The sequence below is a fragment of the Anarrhichthys ocellatus genome, unplaced genomic scaffold (genome assembly GCF_004355925.1).
Source record: "Anarrhichthys ocellatus isolate YVR2014 unplaced genomic scaffold, GSC_Weel_1.0 scaffold39, whole genome shotgun sequence".
Taxonomy (NCBI): domain Eukaryota; kingdom Metazoa; phylum Chordata; class Actinopteri; order Perciformes; family Anarhichadidae; genus Anarrhichthys; species Anarrhichthys ocellatus.
Genome location: NW_022280069.1, coordinates 1,401,356 through 1,423,051, shown reverse-complemented (window position 1 = coordinate 1,423,051; position 21,696 = coordinate 1,401,356). Strand labels below are relative to the sequence as shown.

General features: G+C 43.4%; 1 protein-coding gene across 1 annotated transcript in view; it reads right to left on the bottom strand.

Annotated features, from left to right (window-relative positions):
• Positions 1-532: 532 nt before the first annotated feature.
• The window catches only part of plcl2 (phospholipase C like 2), a 34,720-nt gene continuing 13,556 nt past the window's right edge, over positions 533-21,696 (bottom strand). The window contains exons 3-7 of the mRNA XM_031867373.1: positions 15,752-18,235; positions 14,432-14,635; positions 10,531-10,606; positions 4,930-5,039; positions 533-4,043 (exon numbers count right to left, since the gene is read on the bottom strand). Coding sequence (XP_031723233.1) covers positions 3,837-4,043; positions 4,930-5,039; positions 10,531-10,606; positions 14,432-14,635; positions 15,752-18,235 — 3,081 coding nt within the window. The 3' untranslated portion in view covers positions 533-3,836. The remainder of the gene's footprint in view (positions 4,044-4,929; positions 5,040-10,530; positions 10,607-14,431; positions 14,636-15,751; positions 18,236-21,696) is intronic.

Here is a 21,696-nt window from a genome sequence, read left to right as displayed (position 1 = left end):
CTTGTATGTATTTTTGCATTAAACCCGCTACCAACCTTTGGCAACGTTTCACATTTTGGGGCCTTTTGGCTGTAATGTTTTAATTGAGCTTTCATTTCTAGATGAGAGGCCCAACGTTCAGACCTGTAGGAGCGGAAAGAACCGGAGATGAAACAGTCCTCTGACCTAAGAGTGACGTTTTACCTAAAGGGTGATTTTTTTCTTCTGCTTCTTTCAGTGAAAGCAAGTGGAGAGGAAACAAAGTGATTCAGTGAGACGCCGCAATGTGAATTACTTTTCATAGCTGCCTATAATGGAGGAAAATGGGAGAAGCAGCGGTGCCGACTAGAGCGGGAAGGTCAGTGCAACACGGTGCCGCCTGGAGGGGGAGGGTTGAAGAGTTGAGGCCGGGTGAGGCATAGGGAGGGGGGAGGGAGTCAGTGGGCACGATGTGATTTTTGCATACAGAAGAGGGAAATGTGTTTAGTCAGGACGTAAAGTGCTGATTACTTTTTCATGCCGTTACAAAACACATGACACACACACACATAAATCTATCCAACGCTGTTTATTTATTTTTTTGGGACTTGACAAATGACGACTTGAGACTGGAGTACATGTGAAATGTTTCTCTTTTTTCATCCTCTCAACAACAATTAGAAATATGCCGACTGGCACAGCACTGAAACTCAGAGACATTGTTGTTCTTGTCGTGTGAACAGTTTTAAAATCCAACATGGTGAACACTGAGGGGTGAAATAAAAAGAAGCTCTGGCTTCATTTAACAGTCCAGCTCGTGTGTCGACAGCGATTACTGTATGTTTGGAAATTTGTTGGTGAATTCAAGTTATTGATTTCTTGCTGGTGATCAATATTTTGGCTGAAGTAATATAAAGCACATGCCTCCCTAAAAATCCATGGAACTAATTGAAGGTAGGACGAGGCGATAGAATGTAAATCTTATTTCTTCACGTCCAATTTACGATTTGATGGTTTTTTTCTGAAAAGCAAAGTCGGCTCACAGAAGAAAAGAGAATTATGAACTTTCACCAAACTTCGCTTTTTAAGGAATAAATAACAGACACACACACACACACTAAATAAATGTGTGTTATTTGTGCTTGTGTTCTTCTCTTCGTGGTTAAAGACCTTTACAGACATTTTTAGTGGGATTTTTAGCCAGAGTTTGCTGAACAATCGATTTATCTCCCAGCTCTAGTTAAAGGTAAGACTTGGCCGCTAATGTTGACAGACTTGAGTCAGCTTTATCTGAGTCTCTACCTCTGTACGGGGGGTTGTAGCTTCTGTATAGAGCAGAATCTTTTTCAATTCTAAAGATGCAGCTCGTAATAAAACATATTATTATTGCTGACAAGCACCTTAAAACCAGTGGTTATTCCAGGCAGCTACAGCGGTCAACATCAACACTACGCTAACTTGATTGGTTGTACATTCATCAATACTATGTAGAGCACAAACACAGGCCTCTAGTTTATAGGAAATAATGCTATTTGATGTTTTCTTGATAACATTTGAGCCCTACTTCTTTTAAGCCCACATAAGCCAGTTTATTAGGTACACCAAGCTAATGTAGCCTCATACAACAGTTCTACAATGGATTCATTTAATGGACATTAATGGTCAATTTGGAGGCTACTTTTTGAGGTGCTGTTGAATTATATTTGGTTATAATGAAAAAAGTTTAAACTACCCTCATAGATATAAATGGGGACAAAATACATTGTAAAAAGTATAATGTGATAGAACTTAACAGCACAACAAACAGCCTCCAAATGGCCAAAAAACTTGCATCGACATCTCCTCGAAGCATTTATCAAAATACACGGACATTACAACCTTTATTGATCACAGAGCTGCTGTATTAGACTGGATTAAGTTTAGCCAGGTGTACTTAATAAAGTAACTGAGTGTGCATCATGTCAACATGTCATACACTGATCATTCTGAAGCATCCTCTGTCTTATTGTAAGCAGAACTTTTCTTCTATATTTAAAATAAAAGAGAAATACATGGACTGTCAAATGAATAGCAAGCTTGAGCACTATTGAAGTAACATGTGGGGGAAAAGACAAAAAACGATGTTTCAGTTAACAGTAACGTGGTGCAATTAAATCACAGGGGAGCTTTGGATCAGGTTCTACTTTATCAACATAGATGGTTATGATGTCATTATTACTCTGAAGTCCTTCTCAACCATCTTCTCAACAGACCTGAGTTTAAATTCTTACAAAGGGTTATCAAAGCATTTCGGGACATTCGGGACCTCCACAGTGGTTCCTCCAGACCAGATCTACCAACACTAACTCTGCATTGAACAGTGACTCACTGCAAGATGAAACACAGCAAATCCCACGAGTGTTGGACAGAGAAACACATCTTTAAATAGCTTAAACTGCTCTTTGCTTTTGTGCATGACCTCCCATTCAAAGTCTGTAACCCAGTCACATGATGTCGGTTTCCTTCAATCAGGCTGCTCAGTAAGAGAACCAAATGATTACAAGAGAGGGAACAGTTCTCATTGGGCTTGTTTTAAATAATGGAGTTGGTTGAGCGCACACCAGGAAAAATAAAATCTAAAATCTGGCACCTTTTATGGGTTGCAGACTACTAAAAGTGATTTTAAAATACCTTTTGACATCGGGAGAACAATGGGAGCATAAGAGTGGATTTTGCTAAACATGGGAGAACCATGGCCCCAAAAAAGAAAGACCGAACATATTCCCCCGAGTGCAATGCTGAAGTATGAAGGCGTGTCGCGCTGTCTTTGAGTGCACGTTGTGGTTCTTTCTCATGCAGCTGCTGGTTGTTGAGACTCTGCTGTTGTTTGCACCACAAACACTATGAATACGTTCTATTATTAGTCCTTCTGTCTCGACACTCTCAGAACTCCGAGGTCACTTCTTTTCTTTGTAGTGACGAGCCTCGTTATCTACGGACAAATAAAACGTTCACTGTTCATATATCTTTTTATAAAATAAATCTTATATTTCCAAGTATACAATAATAAAATGATGCACTCTGCAGAAAAAGATGTAACAGGAAACTCCATATATACACACATAGTATAGTATTTTGGCAGACAAGAACATGGACAAGTTCAGTATTGTAAACAGCTCTTTACTCTCATTCATGACACTTTCGTCCTCTTTTCCTTTCCTTCTTTCGCTTCCTCTGTCTTGTTACATTCATATCTCCAAAAAAATTGTGCTTTAGGAAATCCTTTACAATAATCCAAGGGCTCTTTTCTTTTTTATGTCCCCCCCGGTCCACTGAGTAGAAGTGTCTCTGAACAGTAATGTCTTGAATGATCTCGTGGCCGGTAGTTCACTATGAGAACGGGTGAGAGGAATGAAGGCGGGGCTACAGATGAAGAGGTTCAGGAGCTTTATGCTGGGGGGGGGGGGGTTAGGATCTATGTCTGGCACTTTGATAAAGGTTTGGTATGTGTTCACATGTGCACTTAACGGCGAGGCAGCATCAGATGCACGGCAAATGTTTGGTGCTTCTCCAGCTTCAGTACAGCTCCTAAACATTTGAGAAGACTGCGACGTGAACTTGGGCAGGATGTGTGTGTCCTGGAGTCGTTGTGGCATCTTTATTGATGATTACAAGGCAAGAAGTCTGAGAGGTTACAGCTGTGCTCGGTGATACAGGAATGTACACGATGGAATGTGGAAAAACACTGGTGTGTGTGTGTGTGTGTGTGTGCAGAGCGGTGATGCCAGAGAGGGGTAAAGCAGAGCGGGAGCTTTCGGGTTGTGAGCTCAGGAGGCAGGAAGAGAGTAGAGGTCTGAATATGGGTGACCGGAGCAGATCTGGAGCAGGTCTGTGGGTCTCTAGCTGTCCTCATCGGTGAGCTCCTCCTCCTCCACCGTGGCCTTCTCAGCAATGGCCTCCAGGCTGCGTCTGCTCTTGGACTCGGAGCCGGAGGAGCCGCCCGATGCTCCGCCTTTACTCAGGTTACTGGTGAGAGCAGCGTAGTGGATCTGCTTCAGGTTCTCCTGGACTTCACTCCTGGCGTGCTTCAGCAGGTCTGCCTGACCCTGAGGGAGTAACGATGGATCAAAGAGTCAGAGCAGAGCTCCTAAAAAGTTGCAGCAAAATTACATTTTTTATGGCCTATTGTATTATCATTATTATTGTTTTTAAATAGTCTATACTGTGACTTTTTGTCTGTTTTTAAAGGCATGCTGTAGACCCAGCTGGAGGTGAAACAGACAGTCTCAGAGTAGTGGGCAAAAGTTCCCCTCTAAAGAATGTTATCTTGCTGTGTTGTTGGGAGCCAGAATCAATATTGCATACTTTAGAAATGATAAACTGGATAGTGAAGCTCGCTGGAGCCAAGAATCACAAAGTGTTCCAGAGATGAAGATAACATGTTGCTGATGGTTTAGCTTAGCCTTCCGCTAACCGTCATGGCTGCTGCACCGCATGCAGAAAGGCTGAACTATTAGAGGGACGAAGAAGTGACTCATCCTGTGCAAGCCAAGCAGCCTGCTGCAGAAAACAATCTGGACAAAGTTGTCATGTAGCGGCTGGCTAGTTGGCTAGCTAAATTGCTAATTCCATCATTGATGACATACTATAGTACAAGTTTTATATTGCATGCTATAATACGATATTCTGGATTTCTTTATGGCACACTACACTTTTTTATGCTTTGTATAATATTATATGGACTACGCATCATTTATTCATTTATTTCAATTCAAAGCTTCACGTTGAAAAAAGTCATAAAATAATTGCAGCGAAGTAAAAAGTAAAAAAAACCAAAAAACTTCCCTCTGAATTTAGTGGAGTACAAGAAGAAAGTGTCTTGAAAAGAAAAGACTCAAGTGACTACAAGTACCTTAAATGTGTACTTCAGTACCTAGTTTTCCCACCAGTGGCAGTCCCTAGTGTACTGCCTTCTGTGAATGAAAAGCTCACCTTCAGGATGGTGATGTTCCACGTGAAGCTCTCCACCGCCTTCTGCAGCTTCCTGCCCTTCAGCCCCTCCTTCACGGCCAAGTCGTGGAGGTTCTCGTGAGATTCCATCGCTGTGAGAGAGACAGAGGAGAACGAGTGTCGAGTCAGTCCTCACGGTTCATATTCATGGTGGTTTTGTAAAATAAAATAAAAAACAGAAGAGCAGCCGTCAGGTGACTGAAGGCTGGGGGAGACGACCATTAGAGCAAAAAGCACCGGCATGTACTGTCAGCATTTCACAGACTCCTCCTGCAGCAGACGGGTCGAGTGTGGAAGTACAGGGAGTCTCTGGCTGTGGAGGAGGATTCCTGTCTAACTACGGTGTGATAACAGATCGCAGTAGCTGCTGTTGCGGGTGTACTGCAAGTCGGGTCTAAAGAGAATAAGTGAACATTTCTACACAAATTAAGGCGCTAAGCTGAGGATTCCATGTAGGAAGTGAAGAAGCTAAACTGTGAAAGCAGCTGCCATCAACATCTTAATCCCTCTCATTATTTTAAGCAATGTGGTTGAAAAGAAAAGGTAGAGGAAGCGTGACGAAATCGATTGAAGTGACAGATGCATCCTGTTTTTCTTGATTCTTCTAGTTGATATCAATCCGTACAGTGTTTATACTAATTCAATCTAAATTCATTTTCACTGTGTTGTCCCCGTCAACTGTGTGCACTCCAAACGAGGTGTTGATGGGATGTCAAGGGACGGGAGCGGGCCAAAACTGGGTAATTGGTTAAGGAAAAAAAAAGAGAGAGACAAGACGAGAAAGCAAAAAGGCATGATAAGTCTAAGGCAGTGAAGAAAACAAAAAGCAGAGCTGAAGGAAGCAGCGAGGCAGGATGAGAGGGACAAGAGAGAGCTCCGGAAACAGAGAGAGAGGCAGAGCAGAGCAGCGCAGCGTAGGCAGACAGACATGACGTTCTTTCACTGTGCATCAGCATCAAGGCATCGAACAGAGGAGGGATGTGTCTCCGAGGAGCTTCCCCCACCTCCTCTCCTCCTCCTCCTCCTCCTCCTCTCCCTTTGCATGACTGAGTCTGACTAAGGACATGTTAAATTTCACGTTGGCTTTACGGTGCAGCAGCAACAGGGCAACCACAACCACAACCCCCCCCCTCCCCCGTAACGCACTTCTGCACTGAAAATTCCTGGTGAGAATGCACACACACACACACACACACACACACACACACACACACACACTTCCGCTCGAAGCGCTGATATCAGCTAGAGAGAGAGTCTGGCCCCCCGGCCCCTGTTGCTGCTGTTGCCATGGAAACATGGCGTGCACACCAGAGGAGCCCCCTTCGTGTGCGACGGCCGTACGAGGAGGTGTCGGGTTGTTCTGGAGCCTCTCGGCTGAGCGTACACGTCTGCCACCGCCGCTCAGCCGTGAATAATATGACCTCCAACAAAGTGACAGAATTTATGGACACGTTTCTCCATCTTTGAACCCCCGACCTCACACCACCGCCCCTAACACACACACACACACACACACACACACACACACACACACACACACACACTTTGTTTTTCCATTTCCTGTGTTCTATTCGACACGTAAAATTAAATCATCTCTGTATTTTCAGTTGGCTATTCTGTAACTACAGCGTTAATGCTGCTGCTGTGAACATAACTGTGCTGAAGAAGGTGCACAGCTTCCTCTATCTCACACACACATGCACACACACACACACAAACAGTTAACTCACACTGCAGGTTGCCTAGCAACATTTTATGGAGTCTGGCAGCAGGCGAGAAAGGGGGAAGCTCGTTCTCGGCGAGGCATCTCTCGGAGGCAACGCTGCAAGACGACAACTGTACAATAAGAGACTGACGCTCACAGCATGTTACAGTGTGGAGCGGCGGCTCAGAGGACGACGACCTGAATTACTCGTTTGATTAATAATTGATTATTCTTTTCAACAAGAGATGATTGTATGTGATCATACTATAGGATGTCACACACAACACTGAGGAAAAGCTGTAAACTATGATTGATTAATATAACTGACGTCGATGGCTGCATCCTAATTATTTTCAGTATCAATTACTCTGCTGGTTGGTTTCCTGATTAATATGTAATCGCCAAGATGACGACTTCAGATGGCTTGTTCTGTCTGACCAAGAGTCCAAAACACAAAGATATTCAATTTGATTCACAATCATTAAAACTCTGACTTATACAATGCTTCATAATGTGCAATAATGGGACATTACAAGCAGTATTATGGACATAGCCATAGAATATCTTTGAATTAACCATATACACTTATATGTACCAAGATTTAGTATTGTACTTAAATAGCTCTATGCCACCTCTCATACATATCTGTGGGCCTTACCTTTGACCCGTTATCATTTTAACATGGTGTATATTTCAGGCATGCAAATGTCTTTATTTAAGTTGAGGGACACACAAAGTTCAGGTGACTCGAGCTGAAGGGCTCTCAGAGCTCCTCCAGTCACGGACACGCCCTGTGGCGACCGCAGTACACTTCCTGTCACACACTCAGAGGCTTCCCCCGCTTGTATTTGTCTAACAAAACGTGTCACGATGAGAACACAATGCTGTTTTTACTTCTTTTGTGGGCACAAGCCTCTCTGTGTGCACGAGTAAAGACTTAGACTACTTCAAAGTCATGTTTGCGGGCCGGCCGGCAGACCTTTGGGTTCAAGGCCCCATCAGAGAGCAATGCAGTTTTAATTCATCCCGACATGTTAATCACATTTAATGTTTAATTATATTTGAATGACTTTTGAGGATATGTGGGGGCACAAAAGCTCATTTGGACACGCATCGACACCGAACCACAGACGAGCGATTAGTCTACAACGATGAACACTGTCGAGTACTGGTTTATAAAGTCGACCAGTCCACTATTCTGAGTAACCTCTACTTTGTACTGCAACTGCTGCACAACAAATCAGTATAAAAATATAAAGTTCTAACTTCTCTCTCCCTCACATGAGAGAAGCTGGAACCAGGAATGTTTGGCATCGTCGGCTGAATGCCGACTAAAGCAATCGATTATCAAAAATGTCCACAAATGGTCTCTACTCTAACAATAACTATAAAGTATAGCACTAGAGATGCACTGATTGTGGTCTTCTTGGCCTGTCTGGATCGCTCTCTTTACTTTGTTATTGTCATCCATGTGTTACTGTCTGACGTTACCGTGTGTGCTAATCACGCATGTGTAAATGTGGAATCAGAAATATGAGTCTGACCGACTGGTTTCGATCGGGAAAGCTCCCATTAAAGTGTGTTTTAACATATCTAACACAAACATTGGCCCTTTGCTTTGTAGTCTTCAACATGTCGGTGCAGCTCCACACCATCGTGCTGCACTTGACGTTTCAGAACATCTTCTGTGCTGATCCTGTTAGTCTGCAGCAGGTGTGGCCATCCATCTGCCCTGAATGCTAATTGGAAAGTGTCGGGTGACGGAAGAGACATCCCTGTTGGAGCTGCAAACACCCGACTGTGTTCTCCAACACTGCCTTTGTTTGTTTGGTTTTGTGAGGGGAAAGTGGGTCCCGTCTCAGCTGATGTGATAGATTATTCACAACTTTAAGAACTGTTGCTGCTGAAATGCTTGCTGTAAAGGGGGAATTGGGTTTGCACTGACCCAGTTTCTACAGAACAGACGCACACATAACTACACACACACACACACACACACACTGGGGAAAGAATGATGTCAGTCTAGGATGGAAAATAAATCAAAGTTCATCAGTTTGCCATCTGTTGTGTCCTAGTTTGCAGTGGTTGGCAGTTGAGTTGCCTCCAGCTGATTTGAGATAATCATATAGAACGGTGCTTTGAGACCAGAAGCCACACAGAGCTTCCGTGGAGGCTTTTGGGGGGGGGGGGGGGGGGGCGGTTTGGTCTAATTGAACATTTTCACTGCCGTGTTATTCATTTGACTATTGTCTCATGAAAAAGAATGATTCACTCCGACAAGGCATGCATCAATCAGGACAAGGACTCACTGTGCAGCACAGAGGAGAGTTACATCACAACCTGCTGTGATTCCAAACACACAACTCATGTAATGAACCGCCATCGGTCTTCAAACAGAACTTCACCGATAATGAAATGGCATTATGTTAAGATGAGTAATGACGTAGATCTAACCATGTCTGGTCAACCTCTCCTTCAGGTTGAAATACTTTGAATGATTTCAAAAGAGTGACTTATACAAGTCTTATGAAAGAGGAGCAACAGGCAGAACAACAGTTGTCAATGCACATGTGCTCTATGAATCAATCGATGTGTAACGTTAAAAGTGTCGAGCCAACACATTCGCAGATCTGTGAACTGCGGGTGAAGATGCTGTACAGATGAACAGGGTCATTACTGTGCGACTAAAGACACAGCTCACTCTTTTCATGCATTGGCAATATTAAAAATCAAATGCCAACAGTCGAATGTGATCACTGAGCCCAGATGTGAGCAGAGGCTTCGGGGGACCTTTGTGATGCCAGTAAGCTCAACATCACAGCAGGTTTTCCCCCAAAAGCCACTGGCTGGTAATTGTTAAGAGCTGGAAGGTGGTCACACTGAAAACACCAAGGAACAAAATCCCAGCACGAAGCCTTTGATCACCCCATTGGTTAAAAGACACGGTCCTCCTCCGCTCTGATGTGCCACGACAATAGAAATTGAATATTTTATAAGTCCATCCATCTGGAAAGCAATAAAGCTGAGCCGTGGTAATGACGGTCCACTCTCACTTAGCTCCTCCAGCAGGCTTCCTCAATGATTCATTAGCCTTTAATGCTACTTAGATGGAATTCATGGCCAGACAGCGCTGCATTTATACACAGGACATTAATGTCAACATTTTTTATTTCTTCTCATTAAAAGGTTTTACCCATATGTCTGCCACAATCGTTACATTACAGGAGAATAAAGACGGACCTCTGCAACGACGGGATCACGGATAAAACACAGCTGTTCATCTTTTCAGCATATTACGACAATATTTTCCCTCTTGAGATTGTGCATATTCTCACATCCAGCAGAGGTTCCCTGCCGAGCTGCCGATCAAACTGTGCTTCCCGGGAAAAAGCCGAGTGGAGTTACTTGACCACATCCAGTCAATCTGTGACAATAGGCTAGAGAACCAGGACTGCATGAGCACATTACAGACACATATGAGAGTCTTACTAGTATTTAGCATCTGGTGGAGAAGAACTGCCAGCGTCGCTCGCTTTGATGTTGTCCAGTTCACTCATCTCTCTGAACCCGAGACCAAACCTTGTAATGAGAATACAGCACACAGGCTGTGACTGGTGTGAATTGAACGCCTCTGTCTGACCCACAGCTTTTCAAAAGGGAAGCAGCGACTGGATCGCGCACTTGAATATGATTCAAATGGTAATTCCGCATATGCAAATGGGGAAAAGTATAATCAGGCCAATCAAATTTCCTATTGAGTGATCTGCGTTGCGTGGCTTCAGAGAGGCCGTCGAGCCGTCGGGCAAGCTTTCAGTAGGCGAGCGGTGTCAGGAAGCAGCCTTTCATCGTTGTTCTCCGGCCATCTGACCATCCCTTACCTGCTTTTTGGGTTTGCAGAATTCTCTCGTACACCCCGTCGTAGCTCTCCAGCAGAGTCTTGCTGCTTTGGATCACCTGGAAGGAGAGAAAATATCTCGTTTATATTTGGCTCTATTTTCCACATCAGAAAAGCTGGCATCCCACAATAAACAGGAGGCGTTCTCTGTCTGGTGGCCGGGTATTTCTATCTAGGGAGGGCTCCTAAAAACAAGCTGTTATTACAGGCACGTCGGTGGGCGTGGGCGCTGAAGAGCATTTTTGAAAGCCAGAAATAGAGGGAAGGAGACACGAGCAATTAGAGGGTTTATTAAAAGTGTTCTGTTTTTTTTTCTCTCCCTCAAACAGGAACAGTGTCTCGTCCTCCGGAGATATACGCTTTAGTCCTGGTACACGCTTTTAAAAACGTCTCTTTAAAGAAGGCAAGGGATCAAGGTCATGTGACTATGATGAGAGTCAAATGTAAACAAGCTGCCGTGTTATCTGTGAAAGAAGCAGAGTTTATCTCCTGAGGTGTTCTGCTCGCCCTTAACTGAGTGCACAAACTCTGTTGACCTGCAGGCTGTTAAATGTCTCATCGTGGCCAGACTCAAAGGCTTTGGGAATTCATTTGCATATTTGCAACAAACCACCACAATACAAACGTTTTTTTCCTTACACAAGGACAGCAGCGCCGCGGGTGTTTCACGAGGTTAATGATGCATATGTAGCCGGTCACAGATAGAGGTAAATAAACACAGAGCGAACAAGGCGCTTATCAGAGCATCTGGATCTTTCTCCTTCGATTATCTCAGTAATATCTAAATTGATTCATCTGACATAGATGATGTATGTACCCAGAACGTTGCTCTGCCTTTGATTTAAATGTGTGGGGCCTTTGTGTCCGCAGGATTGCTGTAATTGACTCGTACATTCACTTGTACACTCCCTGTCTGAGTGACTTCAGTGCACCGCGATGTCGTGTCACAAAGCCAGGCCGCACCGCTCTGCTTGCCAAGACGGAGCGGAAGGAAGGAAAAACTGTTTTTATTCAAGCTTTGTTTTTAACAAAGCCACGCTGAAAAAAAAAAAACAGCAGCGATAAACACCATACCCCTGTGATAGATCTCTGGAGCAAGCCAGCTCTGTGGCCGGCCAGCGAGAGGAGAGACAGAGTGGGGGGGGGGGGCAGGAACAGAATGGAGCGAAATTGGAAATACGTCTTTCAGACATACAGGCGAACACACATTTTCACATTTTAACTGGTAACACCCTCATCTTATTCCTGAAAGAAATGTGATTTTGTGAAAAGGTGAAGTCTGGTGATATTTCATATTTTTTCTTATTGACAAATCCCATAAAAAGATCAAAACCAACGATAAAGAGAGTTCTGCCTGTGCATTCAAAGCCTGATGAACCTTAGTCCTCATTGCCGTAGAGCTCCATTTATTATGAAAAACAATAAATGAGCCGTACTGTTGCACTGTGACATGTACCTTCAGTACTATAAACACAGTAGTTTGTTTGGAGTCAAAGCCAGACACACACACGCACACACGCGCACACACACACACACACACACACACACACACACACACACACACACACACACACATTACAGATCTATGTCATTAGTGGGAACCGATAGACTTGAGGCTGAGAGCTACAGTCTGGGTCAGGGTTGGTTTTGGTCTTTTCATTGGATTAGTTGACAGTAAGAAACATGTAGAATAACAATACAGTGTCGTAAGACAACAGTTAATCAGCAACTGAGGCTTTAAACATTGCCTTTTTGGGGGGGGGGGGGGGGGGTGATTACATAGAGTCCATCTGTACCGGGAACAGATACAGTTTCAAATGAATCACCGGGTTACACTGAACGCAGTCACGACTAAGTGATTGTTGCGGCTTTGTGTCAGTCCGCAGCTGCAGTCGCGGCTCTCAGAGCTGTCGCACACACTGTGATTAGTTCCCTGATGGGAGAAGAAATTACCGTCTTGGTGGCAGAGACGGCGTCTCAAATGTATTTAAAGGCACATTATGAGGCGAGTGGGTGGACTCAGGTCCCATCTGCACACTAAAGACCACCTCCTGTAAGTGCTATGTTTAGTTCTATTCCTATCATTATTACCTGTATTTAACAAAGACACAAATGCTCCTTGATTTTTAAAGGGGATGTTATTTTAGCAATGCCTTTATGCACGTAACTAGTAAAGGGGACAGTAATTATAAATAACAAGCTATCGAAGATATGCACACAAATGATAACACATATAACTAGTATTTATGCATAGTTCTAATATATTCAACAGAAAAAACAATATTGGCTTCCTGTTAGACAAAACAATGACTAAAACATGGGCTTTGTATCCCCTCGGTTCAGTGTTTCAGAGATGTGTGCATTCCCAACTCATCTCTATTTACAGATTATTTTTCCCTAAGTTCATTTGTTGTGAACAAAAACTGAAATCAGAGCACATTATGGAAGACCACATGCTGGTATCGTGCCGAGTTTCTCCACTTTTTACTCGGCACACAAATGGGCAGGGACTGAGACCCAGATTCTATTTTTGCCAATTAGGACACGGCGCCTGTATTTCTAATTGGACTGATCCATACATTATTTACATCTCTTTAAGTTTGGCTCTCCTCTTTTCATTGATGCCCCTTGTATTTGTCAGCTCCCCTTCAGCTGTGCACCTTGCTGCTCTCCGTCTCCTCTGGCGCTCTGCTGACGATCAAAGCCGGCAGCTTCACTCCACTTAAGCCCTTGCTCTTAATTTATTCGATTTCGGTCCCCAAACACCCGTCATTTTCTCCTTTCTTCCCTCCAATTCAATTTTCCTGGCCATCTTTCCATCAGGCCCAATTAACTAGCCCTCTACTCCAGAGTCTGACTCCAGCAGCGGGTGGGGGGGGGGTCACCTTAATCCCTCTGAGACGTTTCAGCATCATCCCCCCCTTTTTCAGATGTTCATCTCTGAGTCCCAGGGGATGAGGCGTGCCATAAAGGAAAAGACAACACGGTTGGATGCAGCGAACACTTGCCTCTTTGAGAGTGTGGTCGCTTTACTTGACGGTGCTGTATTTTGAGTCTTGCTAACGTTGACGTACAGTTAACGTTAGCTCTGTAGCGCTCGGCTATGTTTTTGTGAGTGAAGGTCTGTCTGCTGCGGTATATAACGTTAATGATCGTCAGTGATATTCCTGTTGACTATCGTGGTAGCATGGCTCTGTGGTCACGAACCGCATTAGGTGTTAGCCAGGACTTTTGTGTGGTGATTTGTTACTTGGTGGGGCTGTATTTTTTTTAAATAGGTCAATTTGTTTGGTTGTACTGTTCAGTAACAAAAAGTGTTAAAAACCAACAAAAGCAAAAGATTCATGTTGAGATCATGGATCGTGATCCTGCCTGAAAAAAACCTGATATTATATTTTTGCTGTCAGCCAGCTGTGTGACTGATTTCTGCCTCGTGCCTGTAATAATGATGGAAAGTTGACTTGTTCATGGTGTGTTGAGAATCAATGGAACAGAACAGGATGTGTTCAGGGTAATGTGTTGTCTGGGAATAGCCTGTTGCATAACTTGTGAACATTGATTTTATTACCCAACAGAGCTCCAGCCATGTTACCTAACCATCTCTGTATGCCCCCATTCAGTCCAGTAAAGCCGATGTATTGATTTGATGGGAGTCAAAAGCTTGTTGGCTTGCCAAGATTATTTTTATTTGTATTAATGGATGGATGCATAGATAGCAGGAATGTTAGCTGGTTAGCCACAGAGAGTTTTTTGACAGGTTAGGCACGTGTCTCTTTCTGTTGTGTTTTTAGTAATGGTAATGTATTCGATCCAGCTGTTTGCATCACATGCACTTCCAGGTGTTAATATTGGGCTAATAAACTGACTTTCAGACTCCGACTCACCATGTCGTAGGTGGTGACGACTTTCTTGAGGACCTCTGGGAGCAGGCCCTGGGGCTCCAAGTTCGGGTACTGGCCAACGAGGTTGAACAGCAGGAGGGGGCTGTTCTCGGGTCCGGTCAGTCGAGGGGAAAGGGCCAAGATGCACTGCTTCAGGTTAGCCACTGCTGAAAGGCCGCACAGCTCTTTAAAGGACACGATGGCATTCTGCAGAGAGAAGAGAGACATTACAGCTGGGCTTGCACTGGCAATCCAAGCAGAACACATAATACTCACTTGTTAGAGACTTAAAATAATGAAAAAAGGAATTAATTTTCATGTTGCTAAAATCTGGCATTGTTATGCTTTAAACGTACAACCACAGAGCAGTCACAGGAAGTAGCTGAGAACTCACTCATTACATGTGAGAACTTTCATTTTGGCACTTGCTAGCTTCTCACAAACACTCAATCTGTTTGGACTGACATCAGTATCACACGAAAATGGAACAAACACACACACACACACACAAATCCTAACCTTCCTGTGAAAGCCCAAATTTAAACCCTAGATAAACAACCGGAGGTACAAACCGTGACAGGACGGCCAAGATGTGTTATAGTCTCAAGGCCAGTAGCCTATTATCACACAATGACTGCCATATAAACGGGCCTACCAAAATAAATCCTAATACAATGGCTGAAGAAACACAACATGTGAGTGTTGTGATACTCCAGTACAGCATTTCAACTGCAAATTAATATGATCATGAGAAGAAAAAATTACACCGTTTTTATGATCCTTGTGGTGGCAAAGCTTGGTCAATATCGGACAAGGAAAAAAAAGGTTTGGGATGACACTGGATAAGTCTTGATTGGGAGCCATTAAAATGGCAAGTGATTAGATTAACATATGTTAACAGCCTGCTAAAGGCCATGCTCATCATCTGTTGCGGCTGCAGTGATTTTAACATACAAAAATCTACCATTAAAACAGGGATCTCATTACAACATTTCCCAACTTTTTCCCCACCATTTCCTTTGACTATTGCACAACACATCAAATCAAATCGGATTCAGTCGCGCCTGGTGGTTTTGTGTTTCTTTTTCCAGAGTGGGAGCCTTTTTTTAGATGCTCAAGATCCTTTGTAGTTGATCTGGTTTTAATCTGTGCTTGACTTGGGGTTACAATTTCCTCAGTCTACCCTTTCACAGAAAAACATTCCCATGCTGGAGAAGATGGAAGGAAAAAGTCATGACGATATTGTTGGCTCAGTGCTGCACACATCAGAGGACACTGGTGAACAGAATAAGCACTTATTAGGGTTTGATTTAAATAGCTTACCTGCATGTTTTCTCTGAGATCTGTTGCCTCCCTCAGTGGCAGCATGGCTGTTTTGAAGACATCATCCACAGCCTTGATCAATAGTACTCTCATGCTGGCGTACTCTCTACTCCTCTTGCCCTTTCGTACAGACAGTCCCCTTTTGTGTGGTTTGCCGCCTCCTCTTCGATTGGTTATGGCCACATGAACAAACAGCCAGGTGTGTGGCAGAACCTCCCCCGTCAGTGATTGCAGCGGTACATGTCGAAAACCCGGCTGGAGACACTCAAAGGGAATCGTATATTGGCCGATGAATTCATCACCAATGTAGTCATCGTCTAGCACCACAAAGCGCACCATTGCAAGCTCGGGGAGATTTATCTGAAACTCAAAGCTCTCATCAAACAGAGGGTTGTCCCCATTTTGATTGACCGTTTTAGTCCTTTGTTCAGCGCAGTCAGCAGGAATGCCGTGTATTTCTACGTACACATAGGGGTCGACCACGTCTCCTTTGGCACCTGAGCCTTTGGGTTTGGGGAAGTTTTGTCCACTGATGATCTTGATGTGCAAGAGCTGTGGAGAAACACCAGGCACTGAATCTTTAGTGTTGGCGCTGAAATATGACACGTGCTCCCTCATGATGGCCGGACGCAGCACGTAGCCGCAGTTCCCATTCTGACGGAACCAACCGATGTTTAAATCCATCATCAGGCCGGGAGTCTGGTAGTTCATTGCCACGATCTGGCAACCACACTTCCAGAAATCTTGTGGATTCATGTTGCTGGAGTCGATCCGCATGGGGCTAGGGTAAACCCGCGCAAGGTACTTCTTGTTGTAGTTAACAAAGTCACCCGGGAAGTCGCTAGCGCAGCGACTGGCAAAGACCTCGTTGAAAGAGCAAAGCTCCCATTGCTTCTGGCTCTGGAAGGATGCTGGGAAATCTTTGAACTCCACAGACTTGCACAAGGTCACCAGATCAGAGAGGTCCTTCGACAGCTGGAATTTTTTGGGCGCGACAGTCTGTTGCTCCGCAGACTCGATGCTCATCCTTTGAGACATTTCGGCCCCCTCGTCCTCGTCCGTCACCTCGCCTTCTGAAGCAGTGCAGTTGGTGCTCAGTTTCTTACCCTTCAGCAGGATCTTTCCCTTCAGTTCTAAGGGCGAGGGCAGGTAACAGTCCTCAGGTTTTGGAGGATCCATGTGGATCTTGTCTCCGAGGATCTTCTTTAGGTGCTGAAACATGACTCTCTGCTGCTTTAAGGAGCAATGGTTTTCTAAACACAGCAGCAGTGGAAACTCGGATGCAACAAAGGCATATTTGTTGAGGACATCGATGACGCTGCGGAAAATTATCTGCGATGTCATCGTGTGACCAGTGTAAATAACAGGTTCGTTATCAGGCCCGTCCCAAACATCCAGCTCCACACTGCGGCAGCCCATCTTGAGGGCGCGGATATACCCTGTGACATCAGAGGGACCTCTGAACTGATCCTCTATCAGATATGTGTTGTGGGATGCATTGATGTAATAGTGGGACAAGGGCTGGTTCATGTCTTGCCAAACAGTTTTCTGCTCAGGGTCAAATATATGGCACTCTGGAGACATAAGATAGTTGGTGAACCCATCTAGAGAAAGCCAACCCTTAAGCTGGCCCTCTTTAGACGGTTCATATTTCTGAATGACCTCTAAGCTGGTGTCTTCACTGACTTGTGCCATACCCTGCTCTGCCTCCAGAAAGATCATTAAGTCCTTGGTGTCCAGAAATTCTTTGTTGCTGGAGAACTGAACAAAGAGAAAATAAATTTCTGGTCTGGTGCAAAGATCATGAAAGACCTCAATGAACTCATCCTTTGACACATCAGACCCTACTTTGTCCTTGGCTTTGTGAAGCTCTTTGAACTTCAGTTCCATTTTCACATTTTTAAGTCCAGGGTTCAACTTCTTGACTAGCTGCACAGCAGCACATATCGTGATTCGTCTGCTGTTACTACAGTCTGCCTCATCGAAAAGTTCACCGAGCCAAGATGAGCGCATGTTGTTCTGAGTGCTTTCTATCATATTCAAGGTGTGTTTCCCATAGGAGATCAGGTACCTCAGCCCTGTCACCCAAATGTTGGCTACATCTGCAGTGTTTGCCACCAAGTCCAGGGACTCGTAGTTCTCCCCAAAGATGATTGAGAAGGCACAGTCCTCTGATATCTGATCGTAGGTTCCGTTAGTCCTAAAAGTGTCCGTGTTTTTGCCCGTCCGCAACTCCTTGATGGATTTCACATCAATTTTGGCCTTTTCTGATTCCTTCTTTGTAGGCTCCCATCTCAAAGACTGCATGTCGGCATCCAGGAGAAAGTAGCGGTGGTAGATGCGGGAATTGGATCGCACTTTCTTCAGCTCGGAGCCATCCACCATTGCATTGATGCAGTCGCTCGCACTGCTAATTTTCTTCTCTGTGGGCATGCTGCTGAATGACACAGTCTTCTTTCTTTCTTTACGCTGTCTTGAGCCATCCTGCAGAGAAATGGAACATAGTGCATGAATTAAAAAACATTCTGTAGATACGTAATGATTAGGAAAAACAGAAAATAACATAAAACCGTAAAAGATTGTTTTTATGTTTCAGCTTAAAGGAATATAATTCATATCTCAGTTGTATAGAGGCATGCTTTTCTTGCTTTCTGAAAAGTAAAGAGTTTGAAGACATTTTTTCTCAGTGTTGCTTTTTTTGTTGTTGATTTATTTAGCTAAACAAATCAGTTATTTGCAATCCTTCAACTAACCTCTAGCCCGGTTACCACAACAGTTCCTTTTTTGTAACCCAATTTGTGCACATGGAATAAAATCTGAATACAAAAGACCTTTTTCACCCCAATATCTTAAATGTCTTTACAGTAGGATTCAGGATGAAATATTCTGCCTTCAAGTTTTCAGCATAAAGACAAAGTAGATCTTGAGCTTACGTAACAATACAGCAACAGAACACAACATGCCGTCTGCTCTGATTTACTGTTTGGATGGAATGTTCTTCCTTCCTGGTCTGAATCACAGCAGCAACGTTGCTGGGTGACTTAAGGTACCTGTCACTGTACATTATGGGGGTACAACAGGAAGTCTCCCTCAGGAGAGTATCGCCCACACGAATCCAGTGGTCAACAGCAGCAACATTTCTGACATTTTCAAAGAATCCTGCTCCTTCGCTGCGGCAGGTTCCTTCAGCACAAGGACATCGTTTTGTATTCTGTATTCTTCAAACTCATTTCACAAATTTGGCATCAGCAAAACCCTAACCCTTGTTAATCATTATGTGGCAGCTTAATGGTACCACTTTATACAAAAGCAATGCATCATTTTGTCAACTGTATGATGTTGCCAAGTTAAGATGTTCTAGTAGAAAACCTTGATCTTTCTGTTTTGGGGTTCAATGAAATGCACAAAACCTTCACAGCCTCTTACGTAATCAAAGTGAAACGTGCATACCTCACATACTGAGAGAACCAGCACTGATGAGCATCACTGTGTGACGGAACGATGGGCAAAGTCACAACGTGTGATTCAATAAGAGGTCGTGTATGATTGATGCGTCTATATCTACGTGCCTAAAAATGCATATAGGAGCTTTCACACATCCTCCATGTGACATCTTCCTCCATCACATTCAGCTGACAATACTAATATTAAGAAATGTGACAACTCAGACATAGGTGACAGCTTATTCGTCATCTTTCACAGGACCGGCTTTTTTGAAGCAGCTTCATCACAATCAGTTTTGTTTGGCTCCTGTCTGTCTGCTTATTGTTTCCCCTGTTGTCTCACAACACTACCATGGCTCATCAGTGGCTGTTAGACACACAGGGTTCGGATAGAGAACAGCAAAACTGAATGGACCGAATTAGACGGAAGCCAAGGAAGCTTAAACAAAGTTCCTCCCCAACATGGAAAACATCTCAAATACAATCGAGTGAAATAACAAACACCTTATCAAACAAAAACATGTCAGTGGGCAATTATGAAATTACTGGAGGCAAAATAATATTATGTAATGATTTTCCAAAATTAATTAATCATCATAAATCCCATCAGTGTGTTGGGAGTACACATTTACTCTGATTGGTTGAACCTCTCCATGTCCAGTAAAACGTAGACATAATATTCACATTCTTCTACACAGTCTGCTGCGTAAAGGGAGTTCATCATACTAAACGGGAGCTTAGGACCTAAATGCATGACTGCAAATGATCCTTATGATCTGGTCAAGAATGTGACCCTACAGTCACAGCTTACTGATCGATTGTGTCCGCTTCCTGCTGTATAACCAGGGTCCGCCACGCAAGGCATTCTCCTCAGGATTTCCCCTCCACTTCCTTTACCTAAAACAAGAAAACAATACTGCCCACACCCATCTCTGTCTTAGCATGTGTTATTATACCCTGAGGACGCTTGTTTCTTATGCAACAGTCCTTTTTTTCTGTCTCTGGTGGAAGTCAGATGGAGTGTTTTCTTTTTCAATCAAGTATAGTTTTGTATGTCCTTAAATGGTTTTTCAAAAGACGAGATCTGCAACATTGGCTATTTATAGCTCAAACAGATATAGCTTAATAGGGTACATATTATTCTAGACGTAAATATCACTTATCTCCATTTCTCTGAGTCTAACTATAGATCTTCACAGTGAGCTATGATAAAGATGGTTTTTCGTTCGCCAGGCCAAAGCACAGCACCGGAACAAGCTTTAAAAATAGAGTACCTGAAGAGACCAAGTATAGTCATCAGCAATGCCTGCAACAAGACCTTCACGGTTACTGGGTTTTTATATGACTAGCTGTGAAGGATTTACGGACCTTTACTGGTGATCATCAAGTCACCGGTATAGTGTTATTGATAGTCGGGCTGCAACAAGGGACGTTAAGCATCACTAGTTCTTCTGTAATGTTCCAAGTTAAAAATATGCCCATATAACTGAATTGTTACCATGCACTGCATTCAGCAGCACACTCTTCCATCACATGTACAAATCATTTGCCAGCATCCTACGAAAGAGGACTTCAGTAAAAGGACAAGCCTCTGCATGCACAGTGCATTCTCTCATCACATGTGCAGCTCAGTTAGGACTCACTTTACTTCTTGTTAAACATTCTGCTAGTGTTAGCTAGCTAGCGGTTACCATGTAGCTTGAATGAGCATGCTCACTGGAGTTTCAGTGAATCTATTTTTATTCATTCTTTATTGTAAAATATTTTTTATAAATGAATTAATCACTTTGAGTTTGCACAGAGCCTGTTCCCCATTTTTTTACTTGCTAGCTTGCTAATTCACCACATGACATATTTCCCATTGTATGTATTTGACGGATTACCATATATAATTGGCAAATTAAGGAATTATATGTGCTTATGATATATTAAAACATGTGTTTTTATCTAGATGTGACAAGGTTAATACAGTCTAGGTCTATATTTCCATTTTATTCCTGTTATTTCCCATAAAAATCTCATACATTTTCATTTATTCCCCTGGAAAGTGTGCACCTGAAATATTCACAGAATTTTGCGACCCTGATTGTGAGTTAATAAAATGTCACAGAGCAGTGTTTGTTATAAATGTGTGATCTGAAAAGTTCATTTCATGAGCCAGAAACTACAGCAGCAGTAAGTACAGGCGGAGTCACTGGTATTGATCAACACTCTTATTCAATACTCACCTGATGTGTCGCCATCATTTTGTGTTAATAAGTCACTAAAGAGAACACTGCAGTTTTGGTCGTAAGCATCCCAAACACACTGCTGTGCGATGCTGTTACTCATTACTTCTTTGAAACCTGTGAAACTTATTTTTTTATATGTCGGGGGAATCAAGGTTAAAGTCTTTCATATTTGAGAGAAATACTTGCGTAACTGTGGCGCAACAGTGCTCATTATCCATCGCAGAGTGTATTTTTCATTAGTTACGGTATGTTCAGAGAAGAACACTCCCGG